This window comes from Ixodes scapularis, unplaced genomic scaffold (genome assembly GCF_016920785.2).
Source record: "Ixodes scapularis isolate PalLabHiFi unplaced genomic scaffold, ASM1692078v2 PGA_scaffold12__126_contigs__length_90152505, whole genome shotgun sequence".
In the NCBI taxonomy this organism is placed as follows: Eukaryota; Metazoa; Arthropoda; class Arachnida; order Ixodida; family Ixodidae; genus Ixodes; species Ixodes scapularis.
In genome coordinates, this window is record NW_024609838.1 from 62,368,395 (window position 1) to 62,382,187 (window position 13,793).

The 13,793-nt window shown below is 43.8% G+C and overlaps 1 protein-coding gene across 1 annotated transcript; it reads right to left on the bottom strand.

The window, feature by feature from the left end:
• Positions 1-1,815: 1,815 nt before the first annotated feature.
• LOC115320270 (uncharacterized protein K02A2.6) lies at positions 1,816-2,430 on the bottom strand. Its single transcript, XM_029980383.2, has one exon. The coding sequence runs from the start codon at positions 2,428-2,430 to the stop codon at positions 1,816-1,818; it is 615 nt and encodes a 204-aa protein (XP_029836243.2).
• Positions 2,431-13,793: the final 11,363 nt, after the last annotated feature.

Genomic DNA, 13,793 nt, shown 5'->3' on the forward strand with positions numbered 1-13,793 from the left:
AAAGGCTTCCCTTTCTATGGTCGACCATCGTTCCTGGGTCGGTGTGAAACGATGGCTGGCAAAGGCTATCGGCTTCTCCTTTCCATCTTCCGACATTTGTGCGAGGCAGGCACCCGCTGCCGTTGCAGAGGCATCAGTAAAAAGCCAGTATGGCTGATGAGGTTCGGGAGTGCTCAATGCTACCGCTCTACAAAGCGACTGCTTTAAATTTTGAAACGCTCGTTGCGCATCTTCAGGCCATGGGATTGAGTTAGGTATCCTTTTCTTCGTCAACGCAGTTAAGGGACCAGCAACCTCCGCGTACCTCTGTACATACTCCCGCTAATACCCACATAGCCCGAGGAGACTTCGCAGTCCCTTTTTAGTCTGAGGCGGAACGACGCCTTCAATAGCGGCTATCTTTTCGGGGTCCGGCGCGTGAGTCCCAGAACCCACCACGTGCCCGAGATAGCGAATGTGCGTTTGTGCCACCTGGCATTTTTCTGGGCTCACCTTCAACCCCGCCTCCTCTAGCAACTTGAGAATAGCGTCGAGGTGCTGCAAGTGTTTTTGCCACGTGTTGGAAAATATGGCGATATCATCAAGGTACGCCGTCGCGTACGCCTGGTGCTTAGAAAGCAGCGTGTTGACCATTCTCTGGAAGGTTGCTGCAGAATTTTTTAGCCCAAATGGCATCACTTTCCATGCGTACTGTCCCTCATGTGTCACGAATGCCGTGAGAGACTGATTGTGTGGTTCCATTGGTACTTGCCAATAGCCACGTCTTAGGTCTACTACAGTAATAAACCTTGCGCTACCAACCCTGAAAATTAGCTCTTGTGGGTTCGTCATTGGAAAGGCGTCCCCACGGGTAACGGCATTGAGAAACCGGTAGTCGATGCACATCCGCATCGTCCCATCCTTTTTTCCTACACATACAACTGGGTGTGCGAATTCACTCTCTACAGGGTAGATTAGCCCCCAGTCTAAAAGTTCATTAACTTGGCGGCTAACTTCTTTCTTCAGAAGTTCAGGTACTCTATACGGGAATGTCCTCTTCGGCCTGCCCCCTTCCTCTAGATCAAAGCGATGCTGGCCCACTTTTGCCATTCCAGGCTTCCCGTCAAAAAGTGCACCATGTTTTTCGAACACAACTTGCACTTCTGCCCTAGCCCTCGCATCAAGGTGAGTTACCCTTTCTGGAGGTATCAATGCCTCGTTCTGACATACGGGTGCAGCTTGAGGTGCATATTCCACCTCCCCAAACTCTCGATCTTCATCGAACACAACCCCGATATGGCTTACCCTCGCATAATAAGGTCTGATCCGGTTGGCGTGAACAACAAAGGTTTTCCCTTCTGCTGTTTCTATTCTGTACGAGTGTTGTCTCTCGCACCCTATAACTGTCTCTGGACCACGCCACCTAGGCGCCAGCTTAGTGGTGCGGTCCGTGTCAAAAATGAGCACCTGGTCACCCACTTTAAATACTTTGTTGCGTGCCTTTCGGTTGTACGCTTCGGCGTAACTACCCTGACTTACGGTGCTCGTCAGATTTGCTACACTAGCTGCTATTTCGAGTTGTTTTCGCAGCTGTTGCAAGTACTTCTCCAGTTCTTCCCTAAGCGTCGCTGGCACTGTCATCTCCCCCGTCCATGCTTGCTGCAAAATCGCGAGTGGGCCCGTTGGGTTTCTTCCGTACAGAAGCCGAAAAGGCGCTACTCCCGTGGTGTCATGGGGCACCTCACGATACGCCCACAACACAAATGGAGCCAGCTTATCCCAGTTCCTGGAGTCTTGCTCCATGATATGAAACAACATGTTTTTCAGCACCCGATTCTATCTTTCCACCGCCCCGTTACTCTCGGGATGTTCCGGGGTCGAAAATCTAGGGGAGCAGCCCAGCCTCTCCAGCATCAGTTGTGTGAGTTGCGACTTGGAGTTAGTCCTCTGGTCGGAGCAAATCATCTCTGGTACACCCGTGCGACTGAACATTTCGAGCAATGCGTCGCACGTTGCCTTTGCAGTCAACGAGCGAAGGCAGACGACCTCTGGCCACCTTGTGCATAAATCCACTAAGCAAAGCGCGTACTTGTGCCCTCTCGCCGACGACGTTTCAATGGGCCCTATAATGTCCACATTAACTACCTGAAAGGGTTGTTCAGGCCTTGTGAGCGGGGTAATCGGTACTTTGTCACTGCGACGTCGGTCTGATCGAATCTGACAGTTATGGCACGACTGACAGTACTCCGACACTTCCTTTTCCATTCCAGGCCAGAAGAAACTATACTTTATACGAGTCTTAGTCTTTTTTGGCCCCATGTGTCCTCCCCAAAGTGACTCGTGGGCCAGCTGTAGCACCTCTTCGCGTCTCTCCCTGGGAAGAACTAGTTGCCTGACCTTTACACCAGCTATCGAGTCCCAGTGACAGAGCAGTCCATTAGCGACAAACATGACCGACTTCCCGGTCTTGGCGTCTTCCCGCGCCTTCTTTAGGCTATCGTCGGTAAGCTGAGCTGCGCGAAATGCCTCTCTCTGGACCAACGACGGCTCCGTCTCTTCAACCTCATGAGGTTCAGATTCGGCGGGAGGTTCGTCATCTTTCTGCCGTAAAGCTGCTACGTTAGCGGATCATAATTTTCGTCTTTCATGCACCGCTGTTCTTTCAGTTTAATAGGATTGGCCGCCGCCCCTGCCCGTAAAACCTGAGTGTCTTCATCCTGCGCTTTCAATAGTTCCCAATCTTCTTTTGACAGTAGGCAGTCTACCCCCTTCGCAAGTTGATTAGTGAGCGCGCACACCAACTCTATCTTTTGAGGTTCTTTCACCGTTCCGATATCGCTTGCTTCTATTGGCAGCTTTACTAGCTTTGCCTGGATGGTTTCGCCAAAGCCTGACATCAGCTTCACTGTACCCGACGGGTTTCTCAATGCCTCTGGCACTAGGGTCTCGCGCATCACCGTTATTTCACTACCCGTAACTAGCACCGCCTCAATCTGTATGTCTCCGTACACCAACTGAACGCAGTTGCGCAGTTGATAAGTTCATCACTAGTCTTACCCGAAAATAAAAGGGTTGTATCATCTGCATATATAACGCATTTAGCAAGCGAATCTATGTTAACAATATCATTAATATAAATGTTAAATAGCAAAGGTCCCAAGGTACTCCCCTGTGGTACACCGGAGAAAACAGACTTTGTATTAGATAAAAAGCCATGGATAAGGGTTTAGCATTCTTAGGTGTAGCATCACCCCTTTTGAAAACGGTGCATACCTGGGGTGCACCAATGTTGATCGCACTTTAGAGTGCCTGATAAAAAGTGTTGCATATATATATGATTTACAAATTTCTTCTTCGAAAAATATTTTCGCATTTTTTTTCACTTCTCTGGAAACTGTTGTGTCTCGTCACGCATGGTCCAATAAATTCAGGCGCCCTTTTGTTCCGACCAGGAATGTAGGTGAAGTACCATGTTTTGTCGTTCCACTGTGTTCTACACGTTATGGGAAATGATTTCGCTCCTATATTGTGCCCTTAATAAACTTCAAGAAGACATTCTTAACGCTACGTCAAGGAAGAAAATGAAGAAAATGTTGACCAATATAAGTGTCTAGCATGGCATTATTACGCTTTACTTTTTTCATTTGCGTGGTGATTTGAGCGCTCACAACCGAGTTTTTGTTTTCGTCGCTCGAGTTGCCAGGTTTTGTACCAGATGCAGCATTTGGCTTGGACAGACCCGTTCTTGTAATGTGCATATGTATATGCGATGAGTTCAATTATTGTTTTAATAATTATTATTTGTATTCTTCTTACTATTATTATCGTTTGAATTATTGATTGTATTATTATTATTATTATTATTATTGAAACATACCAGCGTGAAGTCCCATGAATGTTTCTGAACTTTGTAGTATACACTGCCATTGGTTTATTGATTGATTGAGTAATATTTTTGGCTGTCATGATTTGTGAAAGATGTCAATCGGCTACTCCCACAAAAAGACGAAAATTCGTTGCTCTTATGAATATCAGGCTTCGGACGTACCTCGAAAAGCCCGACGTCGTTATTGTCCCGAAAAAGGTTTCTGTTCGATTATTAATCCGAAAAGTTTCACAACCCGTCTACCAGTTCAGCTAGCAGTTTTACCGGCTCAACTGACAGTGCGATCAGTTCAGCCATCGCTTTGGCGAGTTCTTTTTTTTTTTACTTTCTCCAGTTTTTTATTTTTTATTTTTGGACACGTTACACATTTAGGTCACCAGATCGGCAAGTTTTTTCTCAGCTTAAACAAATGTTTTTTTTCTTTTTTTTCTTTTAATAAATATTTTACGACCACGATGTGTGCGAAAATTCTACCATGCCATAGCATAATCGACATACCGTATTCGAAACTCCAACGCCCTATAGGTGGCGGTGCGGTAGTTCCAAGATGGCGGAAGAGACGGGGATAGATTTTCGAGGATATCCCGTGCGCCTGATCGCTGACGCCGTTCAGCGCGCTAAAAATGACTTATTTCTCTACAAATGCAAAGCGGTTAGGGAGGGATCATATTACAGGTGACGGAGATGCCGTTGCACATTAGGAAAAGAAGCATGCTGTTATTTAAAAGTTGCAGAAACCTCAAATTGCGAAGCCTTGTGGTGGGCGAGCGCGTTTTAGGCACCGGCTACGTTACTGTTTGTGGCAGAATATTTTTGAGGGTGATGAAGATACGTTGGTGGTGCCTTGCCATTAGTGCTCGAAAAAGAGAGCCAGGCACGGGGACCGTCAAGCTTCGGAAGAGCAGCGTTCACAGTGTTCGTGTCTTCGCGTCACAGCCTCACAACTCGCTGCTCAACGTCTCGGTTTTTGTGTATTGCAACACCTAATAAAACTGCTCTACGATTTTTGATAGAAAGTTTGTCACCACAGGCTACCGTGCGGTCTAGCATTACAACCGCAAGCTCGCGCTACGCCTTTGAAGCACAATTTCCAGTGCGCGCCAGGAAGGTTGCCGTGCTCATCACTCTAAAAAAAAAATGTTGTAGCCTTTACACTTCTTGTTAAATATACAACACTCCAAAACTTCAGTTCGCCGTGCAGCCCTCTGATATCAAACTGACGGCCCCAACTTTTACGAGAGGCTTGATGACGGCGCAATATAAGATATTAAACAGCTAAAGTACGCATTAAAGAGTACCGAAAAAAAAAACAAAACAAAAAAAAAAAACACCGAGGTTTTGCAGTAGGGCCAAGAAAACCCTGATTATTTTTTTTACGGTCATTTACACTGAAGTTATTTTAATAAGTTGCACAACTCGGCTATCAAGCCGCTCGTGAAAGTTGGTAGCGCCGGTTGAACGTCAGTGCGCTGTACGTCCAACTGAAGTTTAAGGGTGTTGTACGCTGTGCACAAACTGCCTGTTAACATAATCGGCGTGCTTAGTGATTTTATTTATTGCTCTATTAAAAATAACTATTTTAATATACCGTACATTTTTTTTTGTACCGTGTTATTTGCAACATTGCGGTCCCTCTGGCCAAAACTGCGCGTTCTAAGCTCTTGTCACGAACGGCTGACTAACACAGACGTGCTTAAAATGTTTCGAATAGTTCTTTATTTGCTTTGTAAATACCTGAAAGAAAGTACGGGTATGCTGTCTTTTTAAAGCGCTTGGAATAAATGGCCATGTTCCTTGTAACGGCCTTAAAACGCGAACCCATTCCCAATTTGTATTGCTCGAAATACCGTTGCGCGACGTTTTCTTCTACTTATGGCAAAGAATAGACTTTCCGTAGACCGTACTATAGCGTTCTTCATTATTAGCGGGAGCGTTTTCCGTCCCGTTGAGCACAGATTGAGCTGGCGGCCATGCTCAAGACCAAAAATCCGCAGCGCATGTGATACAAAAAAAGTCCCTAATGAAATTAGGCATCCCGGTCCTTCGTGCAACGCTGTTGCAAGGCGGAGCACAAGAATTCCTTTTTTAACGCGCTCACTCTTTTTGTTAAAACGGCTTCACGCATCAAGGCCGACAGTCCCTGCCACCGTTTCCGTGCCGCCGCCGCCGCCGCCGTCCCCGCTCCTCTGGTTCTCCGTTCGTCCGCTGGAGGGCGAGTGGCGCGCTAGAGTTGCGAATAGCAGGAGCCATAAAAAAGTGTGCAATTTTCAATAGAAAGCGTTTGCACTTGAACTGGTGAGCTTAACGTTATTGTTTTAGACTAATGAGAGGCTCGTACAGGATGTCGAAATCCTTGACGAAGTGGTATATTTGAAAAAACAAACGCTTCCTTCTTCCTTGCCATGATTCTCCGCAAAACATCATATAAAAGAAACATTCACATAATAATTGTAAAAAAAAATACGCAAAGAGTTTAAGTGGTACAAGATTTTAGTTAATGAATCAAATTTGGGAAGAATACCTGATCATCCTGTTCTAAATTCACGTGTTCAATGTAAACAAATCGATTATAAAGCAAAAAAGAAGCCTTCCAATTAAAAAACCATCTGATTTGCTGAGTATTTTCCTCGGTTCCGTCGAAGTTAGTGGCACGCCAGCCTTATGGTGAACTTAACTGGAATTAACCTAAGTAGAACAATATTAAGAACGTAGGAGCATGCACGCTGCGTGTGTGTGTGTGTGTGTGTGTGAGCAGCCGTGCAGCTGTGCGTAGGCGCCTGTGTGCTTATGTGTGTGTGTACGTGGGCGAGCTTGTGTGTGCGGGCGAATCTCTGCGTGTTTGCAATTTTAAAACACTTTATGTGTGTGTCTGTGCGTATTCGGACGTACGCTCGTATACATTAAAACACATTATCCTGCTCTGACGTGCACATTAGCATACACTAGGCTGGTGTAGTGTCACACCAAGACAGTTTAGCTGGTATGATTTGCACAGCAGGATACACTAGTCTGGTGTAGTGTCACACCAAGACAGTTTAGCTGGTATGATTTGCACAGCAGGATACACTAGTCTGGTGCAGTGTGCACAAAAAAAAACATAAGGTGGGTCTGATGTGCACACTAAAACACATTAGGTGGGTCACGGATGTGCACGCCAAAAAGCATTTGGTGAGTCACTGATCTGCATACCATAACAAATCAGGTGGGTTCCTTATGTGCACACGAAAACACGTTAGATGGGTCTGGTGTTTACACCAGACTAGGGATGTCGCGAACCACCCCAAGTTCGATTTCGAAAGGTTTCGATATTTGCGAAGCGTACTGAGCTTCGACTTCGAAAAATTTCGATATTTTCGTACCGACCGAGGTTCGAATTCGAAAAACTTCGCAACTTTCGATCACAGTGGAGTTTCGAATTCGAAAAGTTCGAAGCTTTCACGGTTTCTAGAATTTCAGATTCGAATATTTCGAATATTTTTTTACTTCAGGTTCGATAAATTCGAAGATTTCGAAATTCTTTAGAAATAAAATTCGAAAACTTCGAACGCTTCGAATTTTTATAGACATGAAGTTCGAACAAATCGAAGATTTCGAATTTCTTTCTGCATAAAATTCGAAAAGTTCGAAAGTTTCGATTCTCTTTTAACGCTAAATTCGAAAAAAAAACTTCGAAGATTTTGAATTTTTTTCTAGTCCAAGTTTTCAAAGTTCGAAGTCCGGTTTTCAAGTTCCTCCACAGTTTGTTTCAAACAACGTTTTCACGACGCGCTGGTTTTCACAAAATCAAGTTTAGAAAAGTTAGGGTGTGATATCTAGATTCTTCGAAGTTGGTCAGGCAATTAAATGAGACGACGAGTGTCTCGGATGTGCTGGAATATTTGCCAGTGCAGAGTGACGTGTGACCATGGATCAGTAATTGTGACCGCCAGCTCGGGGTGGGGGAGAGGTCTTTAACCTGCATCACGCAGTAGTGATGACACGAACACACTGTTTTACGAGACTCATCCAGTTCGAAATGGCCAGGGACGAGCAGAAGGTTGAGGCTCAGAAAAACCTTGAAGCGACCTGGCAAACTACCTCGCCACCCCTTGCGCGCTGGTAGTAATCTGATCGAACGCCGCCCGAGTGACACTGGCATATAGTAAGTTAAGTTTGTAACTATCCTGGAGGTTTATTTTCTGGGACGGAGGAATCGCCTCGCAAAAAGCCGACGCAACTCGAGGTCGAGGAGCGTTCTACCATACAAGTGGCGTCGGAAGAGGAAAAACGGGGTGTAAGCGTCACATGCTTAGTGGTTCGGAAGTTCAAAGCTATGTCTTTTCGACCTAAATACCTGTGCCAATAGTAAAAAAAAAAAAAAAAAAATGCGGGGATAAAAAGTTTGAAAAAAAAAAACTATCAAGAATTCGCCGGAAGTGTTGTATTCTTGCGTATTCAGAGGTTCAGAACTTCGAAACAAGTTTCTTTTACCAAATTGTGTACAGGCTAAAAGAAACACGTCCCAGGATCGTGAAGCGAAAAAAAAGAGAAAAGTTTTCTTTTAATGACGTGCTGAACTTGAACACTATTAGAAATCTTCTCCCATGAGTTAATTTATTCCTTAACGTGAAAAAACAATAAATACATTACTTTGTATTCTGCAGATGGCAATGATATGTACTGTCTGTGGTGTTAATTTAAATGCGATACCTCAAACAACTTAGACGAAAATAAATACCAAGTTTAGGGCATAATTGCATGTAGATACATGTTTGGACATTTCTTCGAAACTCACGTTGAATAACAATAATCACATCTTAAGACGGAACTTACCTAGGCTATACATAGATCATTCTTGAAAAGGTATAACATCTCTATCACAAATAGCTTCGGCTACAGCGCGCTTCAAATCTGGCACAAACGATAATCGTCAAAAACCCGTCGTCCTTCCTCGCCCCTTCGGAAATTTATTTCTTTAAAACTAAGCATGCCAGAACATTGAAACAAATGCCATTGTCTTTCGTAAGGAACGCAACACCGCGTGTAAAAGTTCGAGAAAAAAAAAAACTGCGAATGTACCTCACTACTTGAATTCAAATGAAACCGTCCGCTGGTCTTTCGAAGTTCGACGAAAGTCGAACTTTTACCCTAAAAGTTCGAAGTTCGTCGATATTCTGACTTTTCAAGACTCGAAAGTTCGAAACTTTTCGAATGCTCTTGATAAATAAGTTCGGAAGTTCGAAATTCATCGAATTTTTTGGTCAGTCAAGTTCGGAATTTCGACAAGCATCGAATTTTGGAGCGCAATAAGTTCGAAAGTTCGATAAAGATCGAATTTTTTAGCGTAATAAGTTCGACGGTTCGAAAAGCGTCGAACTTCTTATCTCAACAAGTTCGAAAATTCGACTTCCGTCGAATTTTACGATGTAGACAATTCGAAGACTCGAAATCTTTTGAACCTTTCGAACCCCTTGATTCGATCATCGAAACTTCGATTCGAAAAAAGTTCGCGGCATCCCTACACCAGACACGATCGAAAAGTCTGATGTTTACACCAGGACACAAACGGATTGTCTATTGTTTACGCCAGGACACATTTGACAGTCTGCTGTTTACATCAGCAAACACCAGGACACACCTGACCCGGCCCGGTGTATTTTCGATACAGTAGCCTTATTGCCCCCTGCTTCTTGCCCCATCAACCTCTCCCTCTGCACTCAACGAGGCGCCGTCGAGATTCGGAAGACCAGCTAAAGCCCGTATACGTTGGTTGAGTGTTGAAAGCATGTATTGTTTGTATTGTCTTCTATGTCCCTTTTTCGTTTTCGTAATATTCGTGAAAGTTTTGAATCTAAGCCATTCTAACAGTGAAAACAAAACGCATTGAAAACCGCATGAAAATCATTCAACTAAAAAACAGCATGCTCGAGACCATCGAATATTTTTTGAAAGAACAAGTTCTATTAAAGTCAGTGCCTTTAAAAAACGCATCTGTGTGAGATTCAAGTTTCCCATTGTTGTAGATCTGTGATTCCCAAAATTTTGTATTGTGTGCGGTAATTAAATACGGCCGTGTCTTGTACTGCAATATAATAGCGGTAACAAACAGCGGCACCGACAACTGCCTCCCGATACTAGAACAATATGTAACAGTTCACCAAAATATTTATATTTCCAATTACATCTCACTGCCGGACTTCACTCCGAGCGTACGCTACAGCCATGTCGCCAGTGTTGGCGACACTGCTCTGCATTGCGGCAGTCCTTGTGGTATTTTCTGGAGGACTGGAAAGAGAGATTGTTGGAAATTGTAGATACCGTAAGTAGCAAAATGAGCTCGAAGCTTTTTCATTCCAATTTTTTTACACAAAATAATATTTATATTCTCGAGCGAAAGCATTGCTCCCGGAAGCCATAGTAAACATTCTTAACCTTGCTACCATGAAGTTTTGGGTACACCCAAACATTTGTTTTCAAGATGTTCCGCTTAACCAGGAGAAACTGTGCTCCACAAAAGGCGCAGTTTATAGAGAGCAGTGTTCTAAATAATTTTATGTTCCTCGTAGGTTATACAAAAAATTGGTTTAGTTAATTAATAATTGTAAACAATACATGTATAGAAAACCCCTTCTGAATGTATTATCTGGAGCAGATTGACGATTAAGTTAAACATGGTAAGTTGAACGGCAGGTAAGGGGAGTGACAATTCTCGTTGTATCTCCGTGTTCCAGATTTAAAAAAATGAAGCGATGAGAACTGGCGTTTTAGATGTAAATCCCGAGCCTTATAACAAGTTTGACTTTCAGCATTTTATATATTCAGTCCGATCAGTTTTGTGTTGATAGGGAATTATGCGAGAAATGTCGGTTGTCTTCGCTTTATTTTTTTTTTGCTTTCTTTATACTTGAAGAAAAAGATAATACGTGAATTATCCTTCCACTTACACAGTGGTTCACTTACTCTGGTCAACTCCACTGAAGCAAGCAATTACCCAAGTACCAGGAAGAATGCTCAGAATGTGGGAACAGGTGCGGCGCTCTTACGTCAATGAGCGTGTCAATAGCACCAAATTGTTTTTTAAGAAAAGTTACTGTGACAGACACCAGTGCGTGTAATCACACTTTTAGCATGCATATTCTCCATGGTGTTTAAGTAATTTAGCAAAACTTGTATAGGCCCTTCCAGAAAAGCGCATCTGGCCAGTGCCGTGTTCAGCGTTCGTGCATGTGGCGCGCACTTTACTTGTCTTCCGAAGCGACGAACCTGCGCATGCTGAACTGTGACCTAACACATGTGGACTGGGATCCTTTCAAAAAAAAAAAAATATAAATATAGAGAATAAACCGCTATTGTGTGAGCTATGCGGCATGTTTCTGTTCATGAAGATCGCGCTAAAATAAAAATTATAAGAACCTTTCAACCACCGAGCCAAACATCATCAAGGAGCAATGACACGCGTATAAAATACACAAATACATAATACATCTTGAAGCAAAGAATAGTTGCTTGGAGATTAAATGGTGCGTAAAGTACAAAGTTTCATCATAAAAGTCAAAATTTACAATAAGGCAACAGAAATTGAAAGACTATTGGAATCCTTTTTTTTACTATAGGGGTAGAATGCAACGCGTTGAAACACTCATTCATGAGAGCACGTGAGGAAAGAAGCTAAATCTATATCAAATTTAAAATTTTGGTTTCTGCACAAACCCCCAGAGCGGTAAATTTACACGACGGCGTTTATATTTTCATAAAAAAAACTTTTCAACCCTATTTGTTATGTTGAAGAATTTAGCAATAGAATAAAATAAAGGTGTTTTTATCGTCTCTTCTGGGAGAGGCAATTGCACTCAAACCATTCAAAGACATGCCAGGCAATGGCTTTATTGTATAATAATGAATCTCAACACCTGCTCTCTAAAACTCTGCAATAGCAGAAACAAATAGCCGTGTGTCGAAAGTCATGTCTAAACTCAGACTTGAACATCGTTTAGACGATTCACTTCTCGTGTTTAACAAATATAATGCTTGATTGGAACGCCGGAAGTAGCCTGAGCTGAATGCGACGCTGTCCGCTGTTTGAAGCTCGTGATTAAACCCCCTATTAAAGTTTTTATGAAAAAAAGAAGTCATTAAAGCAGTTGTGAAGCACATATGTGGCTGCGCCAAAAGACGGCTTGGGTCAGAATGTGCACTTTTTTCCTTGATTTTATTAACGCTCGTCTGGATGGTACAGAACCCGCTTGAGCCAGCGATTGCCACTCTTGAAGCTTTGACGACTACAGGAGGATACTCAATTCTCAGCACGCGACTGCACAGTATTCCGACCATAGAATCGAATGTTTTATTTGACACTAGTTCTCTCGGCACACAGCTCGCGTGAAAGCACATTGACGTGGTTCACCCACACTGCTGCCAATGGTTTCTCCACGAAATCAAAGACAAAAAATAAGCCTTTTCCCTCTAGGTTTGTGCAATACACCTGGAAGCACAGATCGCAATTTATGGCCGAGGAAGTTTCGACATCGAAGCAGCAGAAAAATAATCTCGATTGCTGGCGACCCGGAAAGCCGCTTCGTAGCTTCCCGTGTCGCTCGTCCGCTTTCCTGCAGCTGATCGTACACGGGTAGGAAAAATAGGGATTTTTCAGTACGCCAGTAGAAAGTCACGTCGTTAAAGTATTGCCGCCGGCGTAATTTCAAAATTTAATAGCTTCACAGAAAATATTTAAATGTTTAATGTCTTAAAGCAATCAGTTGATAAAATGTTATTGATGCGGTATGCAATAAAATGGAATATTGCGCCCATCTAGGGGCCATCTTAATCAAGTTGAAACCGCATGACATTGTATGAATATGTCCTGTTACTGAATAATATTTCATGTACCCCCTGCATGATGCCTAACGGCGCTGCATTTTAATTGGCTGATGCTTCAAATGAAAAAAAGATTTTCGTAAATTTTTTATTAAAATTTTAAGAAGGGACTACCAATTTATGCGCATTTATTTATGCTTTTATTTTTCTAAGATGACAGTTGTGAAAACTTTTATAAATCTATAACCAGTCCGTGAGCCTCATTACAAGCTCCGCGTGGAAATAAGTTTTGCGTGATGGCGTACTTCTCAAGGCATATCTGCAGAATTGCCATTTGCCGGGCAGAAAACCGCTCCCAAGTTACCTTTTCTCAATTCCCTCTCGTGCTCTTTTCTCCTCCTCTCCACACAGGAGCGGATCTCTGAGCTACTCCCCGCAGAAGGGAGGAGGATATCTCCCTCATTCTCGAACAGAAAGGAAGAGATGAGAAAGTTTCCTCCTCTTGCCTTGTTGGTCGGCCTTTAATGCGTCAGCACTAGAACGCTCGTTTCGACGAAAACCCGGCGGTACCTTCCGTTTGCCGACATCTGGAAGAGAGGGAGAGGAAGGGAAAAGGGTGACGCGTGCGATGCTCCCATTGGTCCGAAGCGCTTACGTCAGCACGCGTAAATCTCTCCCTCCCTCCTCGCCGCTGACAAACTGATAGACACCGTCGAGTTTTCGTCAAAACGAGCCCTTTCGTTTTCGCCAAAGTCACGCTCACAGCTGGCGCGAAGCCACAGAGGAGGACGCGCCGCGGCACTGTAGCATGCGGGTGTGCTCAGTTAGCACCGCCTAGATAAGAAAGCAGAAGTACTGAATTTCCCTGGGTCACTAAAGAAGGCCACAGTCGGCCACGGATGAGACACGACTACGGCATCAGGGTTCGGCAAGGAGTCGTGTTCTTACTGTTTGGACACAAGTTACAGCCGAACGATGAAGCAGCACTCGTCTCCAGTCTGCGGCCTACGGTGACCTTCTTTAGTGGTACAGTACAATTCAGCACTTAGGTTTTTTTGTCCAGTAGGTGTTGGCTCAGTTGCCGCTCTGCTGTCGCCGGTTGTTCTTCGATTCCGTAATAGCGATGCCTGGGCTG

Excerpts from the sequence above, each read along its gene's own strand:
- LOC115320270 (XM_029980383.2), bottom strand. The coding sequence starts at position 2,430 with ATGTTTGTCGCTAATGGACTGCTCTGTCACTGGGACTCGATAGCTGGT.